The sequence below is a fragment of the Corythoichthys intestinalis genome, chromosome 6 (assembly GCF_030265065.1).
Source record: "Corythoichthys intestinalis isolate RoL2023-P3 chromosome 6, ASM3026506v1, whole genome shotgun sequence".
Taxonomy (NCBI): domain Eukaryota; kingdom Metazoa; phylum Chordata; class Actinopteri; order Syngnathiformes; family Syngnathidae; genus Corythoichthys; species Corythoichthys intestinalis.
Genome location: NC_080400.1, coordinates 32,115,861 through 32,129,803, shown reverse-complemented (window position 1 = coordinate 32,129,803; position 13,943 = coordinate 32,115,861). Strand labels below are relative to the sequence as shown.

The window sequence follows — 13,943 nt, the reverse complement described above, 5'->3', positions numbered from 1 at the left end:
AACAAGACACACTGACATGTACGACAAGATTACAAGGAAGATACGTAGCGAGAAATTGAAGCAACTTGAAGGTAGTTTAATTTTACAGCAGCAGTATTTCACAAGAGACCGAGAGTCGAAAGAGAACGCCACAAAGGCTAGTTGCGAGATTGTTGAAATTCATTCATTAAAAAACATAATAAAGCAAGTGTGACACAAGGAATGGCTTGCTAAAATTTGCTTAAATATATTGTTCTACGTAAAGAACGTCAGCCAAGGTCGGCCCCCCACATTTTTACCACACCAAATCTGGCCCCCTTTGCAAAAAGTTTGGACACCCCTGGCTTAGGGTTAGCGGTTTAGCGAGCGTATTCCGGTGAACATTTCAAAATAAAAGCACGTCATGTTCATCATATAAATAACGATTTCTGGCGTTAATCCCACATACTTCAGAATTCAGATTCTACACCAAAAATAGCTTCAAAATGACACCCTTTTTAAAAAATCTGGTTAGCAATGAATAATTATTATACTACTTCAGTATTATATATAGTAGTATACTATAATATTAATGCAAGATACTTGGGGGATTATTAGATTAGTTGACTAATCATAAAAATAGTCGGCTGACTAATCGGGACAAAATTAGTCGTACACTCTACAATTTAAACAGTGTACCGGAACATATTCCCTCCTCACCCTTCTCTCAACCCATTTTCATGCCAGTCAATGCTTCAACACCTGTCAATCATTGTTACCCTTAACAAGCAAACTCTATCTGCCTGCTTACCAAGAAAAGCAGTTGGAGGGAGAGTGAGATGCTGTACGAGCATGAAGCAGAGAAACATAAATAAATTTGTTTAATTAAAAACCAAATCCTTTTCACCCGATTCCGATCCTCTGAAAAATGGCGCGATCGGCCCAATTTCCGATCACGTGATCGGATCGGGACATCCCTAGCTACGTACGCGTAACTTTTCAGAAAAGTTACGCTCAAAGTAATCTACAAATTTCTGTTATAAAAAATACAAAATCTCGTACAGCATCAAAAATATGCACTGTACTTTTGTCAAATAGTACTTAGAAACAAAGCCTTCCGGAGAAAGAAATAAAAAGCAATTTAGCAATATCATGGCCGAAACTGCAACTTTGTTCGTGTTGCAGCCATCTTGGCTTTCACAGAAAACAATGTCACCAAGCGACCTCAAGAGGGTGCTCTATTAGTGCGTGAAAAAAAGAAAAAATGTTTGAAAGTGACGATGAGAAGGTATTTGAGGGCTTCCATCCATAATGATGAGGAAGAGTTACCGTAAGACAGTTAAGAAAGTTAAGACAGTTAAAAAACGAAAACTAGAACATATCTGCCGTAGCAAACTATATGCGAGTATATACGGTACTCGTCATGATTAAATTAAACAAATGTGTTTTTGTGTATGAACTACTTGTGTATGTTTAGAGACCAAAATAAATACAAAGAAGCTGCCAACCTGCTTAATGACGCGCTGGCCATCAGGGAGAAAACACTGGGAGCGGACCACCCGGCTGTACGTCAGACGTAAACACACACGTCCCGTTTCAATGTAAGACGCGCACTTACTCAATATTTGTGTTTATAGGTGGCCGCCACGCTCAACAACCTGGCAGTTCTTTACGGGAAGCGAGGCAAATACACGGAGGCTGAGCCGCTGTGCAAGCGAGCGCTGCAGATCCGAGAGAAGGTGAGAGAAACGTTGAGCTGGAGGCTCCCGATATTGACTCTTTGTCTTTTTTTTTTTTTTTTTTTTTAAACAAAAGAATTCAAAAATTGATTTAAAAAAACTTTTATAGACCATGGGAAGCTATTCAAAAGTTGACGCATAAGAGCTTCAAACATTTAAAAGACAATGACCTTTTGGTCATTAAAGGAAAAATATTCCCAGTTATTATTGACACTGCTCAAAAAACATTAGAAAAACACTTCAAAAACACATCAGATCCTTACGGGTGGGGAAATTATCTTATCCTTCCTGATAATAAGTAGGTGATGTATTAGTAAGACAATAATTTGATAGAAATGAAAAGGATCACCCTATAGAGGGAGGAAATCAAAGACACCCCAAATATGAAAGTGAAAAAAATGATGCAGCAGACTGGTCCATTTTGCCAAAATGTCATTGTTGCAACTTAAAATGATTCTCAGTAGTTTGTGTGGCCTCCACGTACTTCTACACATGCCTGACAATGTCTGGGCATTCTCCTGGTAAGACGACAGATGCTGTGGTGGGGGATCTCCTCTTAGATCTGGACCGGGGCATCATTGAGCTCCAAAACAGTCTGAGGAGCAACCTGGTGGCCTGGAAAATATTCCAGGAGACCGGTAGTTACTCCAGGAGAGCTGGACAGGGTACATTAAAATAAATAAAAACAGAAATATACTCTGATTACGGCCCTAAATAAAAACTAGAGCTGTCCCGACTAGTCGACGTAGTCGACGTCATCGATGACGTAAATCCGTCGACGAGCACAACATCCCGTCGACGGTTAATGAAGGGTTAAAAAAAAATACATGCGTGGAAAGTTCAGAATGTCGGATGCTCTGTATGCAAGCGGGGAAAGCTGCACAAAGCCAAAAAAAGCGCGCCAGTGTCCAAAACACTGACTTATTACAAAGAAACAACGGAGGGTACACTCTTCTGTCCTGTCTCTTCAATGCCAAGCTTGGCTGCACGTCGGCCGTGAATAAACACCTCAAGCGCCGTAACCGTTTGTAATTTTTTTTTTGTTTTTTTCATTTTTTGTACGCCAGAGGGTGCTGTCGCCTTACTGAATAATAATGTTTCATTGACAATGGGCCTATAAGTGCTATTAGTATTGTCTTTAATGCTAACTGAAAGGTTTATTTCATGTTATGGTTTATTTTATGGTATAGAAAATTATGTAAGGTTAAAAGGTCATAAATATATACAGTGGTACCTCTACATACGAAGTTAATCCGTTCCAGGACCTTGTTTGTAAGTCGAAATGGTCGTATGTCGAGCAGGATTTTCCCATAGGAATACATTATAATTCCATTAATTCGTTCCACAGCCCAAAAACCTGCACTAAATCCTTAAAAAATACTGCTGGTGCTATTACAAATGGCAATTACACGTAGCAAAACAAATAAATTATAAATCAAAATTGGAATAATGTAATAAAAAGAATAATAATAATTCCTGTAATAGTGTAACGAATCGGGTTCTAATAAGGCGGACGTTTTTTTGTGTACCTGAACGCACCGCGGGGCTCACGTGCCAGAGACAGACCGGTGAGCTTGAGTTTCACTTTCACTTTGAATGTTCTCTTTAGAACACCATCAATTGCGGCAGACAGCAGGCGTTTTGTGTTGAATAAGTTGTAAAAGAAATGATGAAAACGTGGCGAAGCTGGCGATTTCTTTGGAGACAATAAGAATTGTCAGCTTAATTTATAAAGACTGGCGAACGATGGTCGGAGGAGGACCGTGGAGATGTATTGTTGAGCCATTTCACGGATGCCCACCCCACGCTCATATTTTTCTGTCATTTGCATCTTCATTTCGAAGGTAAGCATCAACTTTTTCCTTGTTTCACCACCTGTACCAACCTTTTCTGAAACCTGTGTTGATTTGTCACACAAGAAAATCCGCCGTGCATTCGTCTGCGGTGCTGCCATTGTCGTCGTATTTCGAGCATGTCGTCGGATGTAGAAACAAATGGCGAGTCAAATTTTACGTCGGATGTCGAAAAGTTCGTGTGTCGAAGCGATCGTATGTAGAGGTGCCACTGTACAGTGATTGCACTCAAGGGAGAGATTGTCAATGATAAGGTAATAAATTAAGGTAAAGGCAATTCATTGATATATAAATAAGGTTTAAAAGGAAAAAGGTGAAAAGTTTTTGTTAATTTCTAATTGTGTTGTTTTATTTGTGTGCACCATAGCTCTTACAGTGTGATTACATCAAGGATGGAATAAAAGTTGTAAACCATCAGTTTAAGAGACCACCTTTTCAATCGGGATGCTACACTAGTTAATTCTATCAGCATTTGAACTCATTGTTTATTTGTGATTTATTATTATTTATGTGTTTATTTGTACTTTAATAAATAATTTACGTGTTCCAATATGTTTTTTGTGAATTGATAAGCGTCAACAAAAATTTCATTGCTAAATTAGTAAACAAAAACAAAAAAATATATATATTTTTAAAATTATTAGATTAGTCGACTAATCGTAAAAATAGTCGGCTGACTAATCGGGAGAAAATTAGTCGTTTGGGACAGCCCTAAATAAAACCCTAAAATAGATTGGTTTTCCATAGTATTTTACCCATTGCATACCATTGATGGCAGTAGACGTCCATTTAAACTGGGGGGACTTACCCTGAATGCCCATCTTTCAGTGCCATTGACGGCGCGAGGTGTCCAGTCTATTTTGACGGAGTGGATTTGACATTTTGCGCCATCAATGGTAGCCAATGAGGTAAATGAGCAGTGTTTAGTAGTTAGTAAGTACAGTAATTAGTTACAGTTACAAATTCTTCCGAAAAATAATTAAATGAATAACTCAGTTACCTCATTGTAAGAGTAATTAGTTACTCAGCAAAGTAACTGTGGTTACTTTTCATGTTCTACACGTAATTGCAATATACATTCTATAACATTTATCACATCTAATATGTTTATAGTAACTGATTGAAGAAAAAAACACTATATACAGTATTTTAGAACATTTGGTATTATTTGTCAAGAAAACACAAATGTAAACTGACTATTAATTAGTGCAAATCTCTGAAACTGTATGTTAGGCCTACTGCACAATAAGCAGTACACTTTCCTTGAATATTCCGTAAAGTAATAAAATTAGACATAATACAAGTTTGAGAACGCTACCTTTGAAATTCCCTGGCCCATCGCCATTATCGCTGCCTTGTTTATTTGTGTTTGCCAGAGTGTGCAGTAAAGCAGGGCATGATCCGCCCGCCTAGCCAGTCATCATCGCGTTTGCAATGGTGTCACCACCCCCTCTACCCCCACCCCCCCTCCCGCTCGGCTCTCTCCAGGCAGTAGGCAGCTAATGTGTGACAAATCAACTGTTAACAACTCGCGCTTCATTCAACAAAATTGTAGTAACAGGCCCCTTCACATCCTCAGTAATGTTAACGGTGTTGCAAAGATGGGAAAAGTAATTAGATTACGCACTACCAGTGTTGTCAATAACGGCGTTAGAATATAACGGCGTTATTTTTTTCAGTAGTGAGTAATCTAATTAATTTTCTCATCTTGACAACGCCATTACCGTTACTGAGGCAGGAAAGGCATGTGTTACTATTTTCGTTGAATGACGCAAGAAAAGTCTGAGAGAGACGGACTCATGGAGACGAGACAGCAGAACAGGAGCGGGGAGGAGGCAAGGGAGTTGTGGCAGCGTTGCAAACGCGATGCTAGGTGGCTCCAATAATACCTGACTGTAGCCGATAGCCTACAAACTACGCCCACATGATGCTACGGTAGATATCACATAATATGGAACGAGATGCAAATGACCGACACGGCGGCATGAGCAACATTTATAAAGAACTAGATGCGTTAGTAAACAGCCGCCATCTTAAAGCAGTAGACCTCTCAGAAAGGCTCTGTTGTAGAGAAACTTCCTAGCAAACCGAAGTGTTTTTATCTAAAATGCTCCTAAATCGGCAAAATCTTAACTCGACTTAAATCGATCTTTAAATGATGAAACTGTTTTAAAACTCTTACATGTCGAAAGTAGACAGAAGAGAACTAATGCAACAACGGAAGCAATTTTAACAACTTTAACGGTTGATTCACAACATTAAATGACTTCCACACATAGCAAAGGTTACTATCTAGTTATCGCAGTATCCGCAAGTGTCTAGTTAAGTTTAGGGTAAAGAATTGGGCTAGGGCCAATTGTCCCAAAAACCCTGTAAACCAGGGGTCCCCAACCTTTTTTGCACCATGGACCGGTGTGATTTGGGTGTTTTTTTCACAGACCGGTGTTCTGTAAGATTTTGCACCCTCATAAAATTTTGCTCCCAAAGCTTTTGTGGCGGTGAAAAAAAGCCCTCTTTTATATTCAGTTGGACTCTCAATTTTATCCAACGGTGCTAAAAAAAACTATTTACATCATAAACATACGTGTGCAACACGAAAATGGCGTAAATTAATGCTTAATGACACGGCGAAGTCGTTAATTGAGAGAGCTGTGTGCAGTTGTTGTGTGCAGCTCACATGGCAAACGTAAGTTAATATTCCTTTCTTTAAAGAAAGTTTTTAGTGTGTACTTTGGAATCGCTGCATTTGTGGTCATTTTTAACATTACGCGCATGCCCAATTTGTCAGAACACCGGCAATGTGCGGCAGAAAAATACAGCAAATACAGTATAAAATAACATATGTTTTTAGCCCTGTCATGTTAAGTGCAGGGAAAATACAACTCACCCGCTGAATCAGTGGGAAGCCTGAGCTTGTTTCGTTTGTTTCAGTGTTCTCCTAGCGATGGCAGGATATTCCGAAATGACTTTAATCCAGAATCTCGGTAGAGTTGTTGTCTCAAATGTACATTTAAGGTTGCCGTGATTTGCGATCTCTACAAGCAGATATTCCTGTTGTGCGGACATGCTCGAAACACTCGGTTTATTCACATACGGCTCACCAATCCACTCCTTCGCAGTTCGTGGGTCTTTAGTGAGAAGTAGCATAGATTTTGTTTTCTTCAAGGTTGTAGGCTAATCTTCTGGCTCGTGAGGTTCCCTTTTCCCCATAAAAAATCTGTCCAAAGATGTCTGTTTTTCAGTCATTCTAGTGTGGGGGCTAATTATTTCTGGGAACAAATGTGATGGGCGATGACCTACATCATACGTTATTATGGAGGCCAAGCGCACATAGATATACAAAAGAAGATGTACTGCTAACAGTCCAATCAATGCATTTCTATGACAACCTCCTATCCTGTAGTTGTATATCTAGAGTAGACAGGGTTACTGGTGTGTTAAGCGGCACAGACCAAAGTCAATTGGCCAGAACGCAGTCGTTAATAAATTATTTATTATTTCTGCGCGGCCAGGTACCAAATGTGCAACGGACCGGTACAGGTCCGCGGCCCGGTCGTTGGGGACCCCTGCTTTAAACTTCACATTGTGTGACCTGTTTTTTTTTTTTTTTTGGAGGGGGGGGGGTAAAAAACAAGTAACTAATTACTCTTACATTCAGCTAACTGAGTTTCTAACACAATTACTTTTTGGGAAAAGTAATTTTTAACTGTAATTAATTTTTTTTTTTTAAGTAAGATTAACAACACTGCTCACTACTGGAAAAAAAAAAAAAAAACACTGTTAGAAACACCGTTATACTCTGACGCTGTTATTAGAGTCCCCTTTAAGGGTTTAAAAAAAAGTGATAATTTGTGCACAAAAGAGTTCATATAATCCCCAATTTTATATTCCAGTTGTGAATGCGTAGGCTTCCACTGTTTTGTTGATTTCCCATTGATTGTAAGCTGTAGGAGAACATTGGGAGAGGAAACAAATCGTCTTGAGATAAAGCAGCATCAACGTATAAGATGATGTCACTAGGCTGAACCTAGGCCTTTTTGTTTTTTGTCAGGTGCTGGGAACGGAGCACCCAGACGTGGCCAAGCAGCTCAATAACTTGGCGCTGCTGTGCCAGAACCAGGGCAAGTACCAGGAAGTGGAGCGCTACTACGAGCGAGCCCTGCACATCTACCAGAGCAAACTGGGACCCGACGACGCCAACGTGGCTAAGACCAAAAACAACCTGGTGAGCTGAAAGCTACCATCATTATTTTGCCGCAGACCCCCGTTTTCTTCATTTTTTTCTTTCTCTCAGGCTTCCTGTTACCTCAAGCAGGGCAAGTACCGCCAAGCAGAAGCGCTATACAAGGAGATCCTCACCAGAGCGCACGAGAAGGAGTTTGGCTCCGTGGAAGGTAAGATGAAACAAATGTGTGTATTCTGTTTTAAATACTTTAAATTCCCAACCAATATTCGAGTGGTTTAAATAGGCTGGGTTCGTACTGAAGGTCTTAATGCACAATTCCGATTCTTCGTCATATCTTATTATTTGGCGTGCTTGTTCAGACTGCCTTTGTCCATTGAGCCCATTCAAGTATTACGCATGCGAACTAATTCGTAGTCCGACACGCGCTGTGCAAACTGATCTGCATGCACAGAAGCATCAGAACAATTGACTCCAGATGCTGGCTGTACATCATTCCAAGATGATCATACTTTGATTTCCAAAAAGAGGACACAAGTAACAGACATTAATAATCCCTGTTTTGTCTTATATTCAAAAGTTTATATGAATTGATGGAACGCATGCATGCACTGTGCGCACAGAAAGAAAACCAAGCATTATCAAGCTCATCCTTTTCTTCATTTTATTTTTTATGAATGTGGTCAAGCCCCCTCCTGCGTGAAAGCAGAGTTCAAGCTAGGTGCTAACGCTAATGCACAGCTACATCGCTACCGTCCTGCCGGCCACGCTCACTCTTTGCTGACGTAATTGCTGCATGAATTACGATTTGGGAGACTTGACAGTTCAGACTGCCGCCACAATCTGGAAAAATGCAGCCCAGATCTGATTTAAAGAGCGTATGACACCAAAAAACATGTTTATTTCATATTTCACGTGGTGTTTTATGCTCCTGAATGAAATGGACCACTTGGATGTGTGTGGAAGCGATCGTTTTATATATTCAATTTTTTAATGCCACGCCATGAAATTAGTTACTTCCTGCTCCAGTTTCGGGTTTAGGACGAATGCGAATGTGACGTCACCCAGGTCAGCATCTCACAATACAGCATTGCTTTATAGCATGCAGATGGACTGCGGATTCAGCTGATTTTGCAGGTTAATTCGTTTATTTTTCGCATCACGCCAGCCAAACGGCTGCAGAAAATTGTTGCTGCGCCAAGGAGACGCGTGTGAGCCTTTGTGGGGTTTCAAAAGGTTCCCATTCACCGGCTGATATTGGCCAAAAACAAAACTACTGTTGGACCAGTGGAATTACGAGGAAGTGATTAAACTACGGCTGTCAAACGATTAAAATTTTTAATCGAGTTAATTACAGCTTAAAAATTAATTAATCGTAATTAATCGCAATTAATCGCAATTCAAACCATCTATAAAATATGCCATATTTTTCTGTAAATTATTATTGGAATGGAAAGATAAGACACAAGATGGATATATACATTCAACATATGGTACATAGGACTGTATTTGTTTATTATAACAGTAAATCAACAAGATGACATTAACATTATTAACATTCTGTTAAAGTGATCCATGGATAGAAAGACTTGTAGTTCTTAAAAGAAAAATGTTAGTACAAGTTATAGAAATTTTGTATTAAAACCTCTCTTCATGTTTTCGTTTTAATAAAATTTGTAAAAAACTTTCAATCAAAAAATAAACTAGCAGCCCGCCATTGTTGATGTCAATAATTACTTACGCAATGCTCATGGGTGCTGAAGCCTATAAAATCAGTCGCACCTAAGCGCCAGCAGAGGGTGGCAAAACTCCATCAAACACAACAAGTGAGCGTTCTGTCATTTAAATCTCTCTGAGCTGGGCATCTGCTTTAATTGCGTCAATTAATTTTTTAAATTTAATTTTAACGTGGTTAATTTTAAAAATTCATTAACGCCCGTTAACGCGATAATTTTGACAGCCCTAGATTAAACATCATTAAACATGTTTTGTAACGTGTCAAATACTGGGATCATGGCACACGTTTTAATACGGAGGTGGCTTGCATTTTATGGCTGAAATGTCCTTGTCATCTGAGAATGCAACTATGCAGACGACTGGCGGCTTGTCGCACACACCCCCGCCGGGAGAGCACTATAGTCGGCTTAGTGCCCACAGTGCACACTTCATATGAAGTGAAGTGTTGCTTGTGGTATGCCGTTGGGGAAAAATACTTCAATAAAAAGAATACCCTGTAAAAATATTGGAGACACTGAAACAATGACATTTTGCAGCTCTCTTCGTTGCATTTTCCTCGTTCTGAATAATCCCCCCCCCCCCCCCCCCCCCCCGATGAGCTGAATACTAATTAGGGTGAAACCATTACCCTGCTGACGTCATCCTCCTCCTGTTGGGGACGCGAGAGCCCTATAATGGTAGGCGTGGCTAAACGGCAGATTAAAAGACTAATTTGTCGTTATCTGCGCTTTGCCAAATTGTTGTATATAGTCGAATCGGCTCAAAATATGATTCTAATTCACATACTAATGCTATTTAAGACTTTTTTATCCTGTTGTATGCACTTCAAACCACATATGAAAGTGACGTAGATCAGATTTGAAATGGTCCACTTCTATGCGACTTATCCTGTTCAGATAGTCAAGTTAATGCCTCACTTGAGTCAGAAAAACACGAATGAATTTCTGCATTAAGACCTGCGGTATCAACCTATCCTTAGTGATGCACAAAAAGAGAACCAATATGGCACTACAATTATTTAGTTTTTTTTAACATATATTTATAGATATAATTATAAATAAAATTGCGAAATTTCCATCTAATATTTTTGTATTTTCTCATCTGAAAGTTTCTTATAAATAAATGTCTGATTTGTATTTTTTTTTCCCAAACTATTTGATTTCTGTATTTGAAAATCGTTACCATGACAGCCATAGGCGTAGTTTGACTTTTGTGGGAGGAAGGGCAAAACATGTTGATGACCCCGAAACGGCATGTCAGCAATAAAATTAACTTGAAAGATACAGCTTGACACTGTTCGTGTTCAATCTTCAGTTCAAACTCAATTGCTGTAGAAGCTTTTGAAAGTTTAGGTTTAAAGAACTTCTCAATATCTATATTGCCTCCCCAGGTATAGTTTTGGCTAAGCAAAGCAAAGGACCATCTCTATGGTGCTAGTCACTTGATCTGTTCGAAAGATAATGTTGATCTATTCTGAAATACTTTGCAGGATTCGTGTTCATTTCATTCATTTATGGGGTTTGTTTTATTGCTTAATAACTTTTATAGGCAACATTTTACCAGCTAGGCCTTTTTTTTTTTAAATTAATAAATAGCAAAGTGGAATACATGTAACAACGAATCTTCCGAACCTGCCTTCCCTCAAGCGCAGCGTATGATGACAACCAATGCCCCCCCCCCCCCCCCCCCCCCCTCCTTATCGTGTCTCGCAGGCGACGCCCGTCCCAGCTGGTCGGGCAGCGCCGAGCCACCCGGGATACATGATGGCCCGCTGAGGCGAAGTGGCTCCTTCACCAAACTGCGCGAGTCCATACGGCGGAGTAGCGAAAAGCTGGTGCGCAAGCTCAAAGGGGCCGGCGTGGAGGGCGACACCCCAATGAATGCTGGGTAAAGTAACGCTTGTCTGTACACAAAGAACACTGCGGATTCAAATGTATCAAAAAGCAGCGAGACAACTCAACGCTGTTTTAGATTGGTTATTCGCGATTGTAGATAATGAAGATCCTAGTAGTTTGGCGATCAAATACAAAAAAATAAATACATTGAACATGAACACACACCCCCAAAAAAATTTTTTTTTTTTGTATTTTGTATTGTTGTATGTAGTTGTATTTATTCAGATATAGCATGGGAAAGATAAGACATGTTTTTTCACTTTTTTTCCCAAAGTATAATAACAAAATTAAAAACTTTTATGTGTATATATTAGGGGTGTCAAACGATTAAAAATTTTTAATCGAGTTAATTACAGCTTAAAAATTAATTAATCGTAATTAATCGCTATTAATAGCAATTCAAACAATCTATAAAATATGCCATACTTTTCTGTAAATTATTGTTAGAATGGAAAGATAAGACACAAGGCGGATATATACATACAACATACTGTACATAAGTACTGTATTTGTTTATTGTAACAATAAATCCACAAATGGCATTATTAACATTCTTTCTGTTAAAGTGATCCACGGATAGAAAGACTTGTAGTTTTTAAAAGACAAATGTTATAGTTACAAGTTATAGTAATTTTATATTAAAACACCTCTTCATGTTTTCGTTTTAATAAAATTTGTAAAATTTTCAATCAAAAGTAGAGTTAATATAATAATAATAAGAATAAAAATAATAATAAGAATAGAGTGACCAAAGTCTGAGTAAGTTTTACATGTATTTTGCATAGCTATTTTGATATGGAATGCCAGTTCATTTTGCATTGTTGTTTAATTGTGAGAATAGGGCCTCATTACTATAGACTGAAGTGCTTTTCTTTTTGTGAACATTATTTTTTTTGAGAGCGATAAGAATATTATTTTTGTTGTGCTTTCACTAAACGATACTTATGTTTGTTGTGAAGGAGAAGCTTATGGCAATAAACGGCGCAGTCCAAAGAACGCCTGTACATATATCTGTACATATCTTACCCAAAATACAACAAGAGACACATAATTGCCACTAAAAGAAAGAAAACTTACCGAAATATGTGTGGAGCACAAATAGCAATTTGCATTGCACTGTGCATACAGCATAAACATCTCACAACTACCAATTCTCCCACGTTTTGAAGAAATAACATTAGTATGGAACGGCGCTGCCCCCAAGCGGCCGGTGGCATTCTCTTCACTATTAATGTCCATAAATGGCCTCATTGTAATCTGTTTAAAGCAATGTGCGAGCTGGTCATTCAGTGCATGCATTAATTGCGTCAAATATTTTAACGTGATTAATTTAAAAAATTAATAAACCCCCGTTAACGCGATAATTTTGACAGCCCTAGTATATATACATATGGTTTTTAACCATTCCAAATGTAATAATTATAATAAGTTTTAAACATGTTACTGTCCCACCAAATTATTTTTTTAAACAAGAATAAAGTAGAAAAATGTTTGCCTTTATTAAATGCTTCATTGAGTGAGTCCAATCAAATCAGCTCAAGCTGCTCACTTACACTTAACGAGTTAAACAATGATTGACGCATGCAGCACTTTGAAGTTAGCTTCTCTGGCAAGATCAAACATTAAACGTCCGTCAATCATCGTTAACTTTAATAAACAACCCTAATGCACTTGCTGCCTGACCAAGGGAGACTACGCGATCGGCTCGAAACAGCTCATCTGTATTTTTGTTTTTTAATTGAAAAGGACTGAGGGCGCAAAGTTTGAAGCGCCAAGTAGCGAGGGATCACTGTATATCGCAAACCCCCAAAAAGTCGCAATGTAAGTTTTTCCCAATATCTTTCAGCCTTGGTGACTATTATTTCGCACTTTTAAATTCAGAAAGACTGAAATACTACTTTCCATTTATAAATCTTGTATAAGGCCAGTCCTAGACTCTTCGACGGAAGTAAATAATCCATACCTTATAAAGGACATAAAACAGCTTGAAAGTGTCTAGCGACTATTGACATGTCGATTAGCGAGGCTAAAAGAATTGCCTTTTCAATTCATGCCAGGCCGGCGTTTGTAAACTTAAGATACCTTAGTTATGAAGATTACGATTCGACCTTCACATGGTCTGTAAGCTCATGAGCGGTTTGGTGGATATTCCTTTTAGTTTATTCTTCGATTGGACAGTATTAAGGAACTGGGGACACGAAAACTGGCCAAGAGATACCATCTGTACTGCAGGAAAAACATCCAATTTCAGAATTACTAACCCATGTAATTATTTACGTGCATATGTTGTCACTGCACTCTCATTGGGGTTGTTTTAAAACATATTGAATGCAGTGGATCTTTAACTTTTTAAGGCGGGGATGTTAGTTGCCTTAAGGCCCATTCTCCTCCTGTCAGACTTTTGTCCAATTATGTTTTTGTTGTTGTTTTTCTTTAAATGCTAATCATATGCATGTGTCCGAATAATGAAGAATTGTCTGTGTGACTTCCTGTTTGCAGGATGAAAAGAGCCAATTCACTGAACATGCTTAACGTCGGGGGACAAAGTCGGGACGGCGACCAGGTGAGCGAACGCCGT

General features: G+C 38.8%; 1 protein-coding gene across 1 annotated transcript in view; it reads left to right on the top strand.

The window, feature by feature from the left end:
* klc3 (kinesin light chain 3) overlaps positions 1-13,943 on the top strand; it is a 30,675-nt gene that overhangs the window by 11,360 nt on the left and 5,372 nt on the right. Inside the window, exons 8-13 of the mRNA XM_057839077.1 lie at positions 1,436-1,523; positions 1,596-1,697; positions 7,602-7,775; positions 7,845-7,944; positions 11,183-11,357; positions 13,865-13,928. Coding sequence (XP_057695060.1) covers positions 1,436-1,523; positions 1,596-1,697; positions 7,602-7,775; positions 7,845-7,944; positions 11,183-11,357; positions 13,865-13,928 — 703 coding nt within the window. The remainder of the gene's footprint in view (positions 1-1,435; positions 1,524-1,595; positions 1,698-7,601; positions 7,776-7,844; positions 7,945-11,182; positions 11,358-13,864; positions 13,929-13,943) is intronic.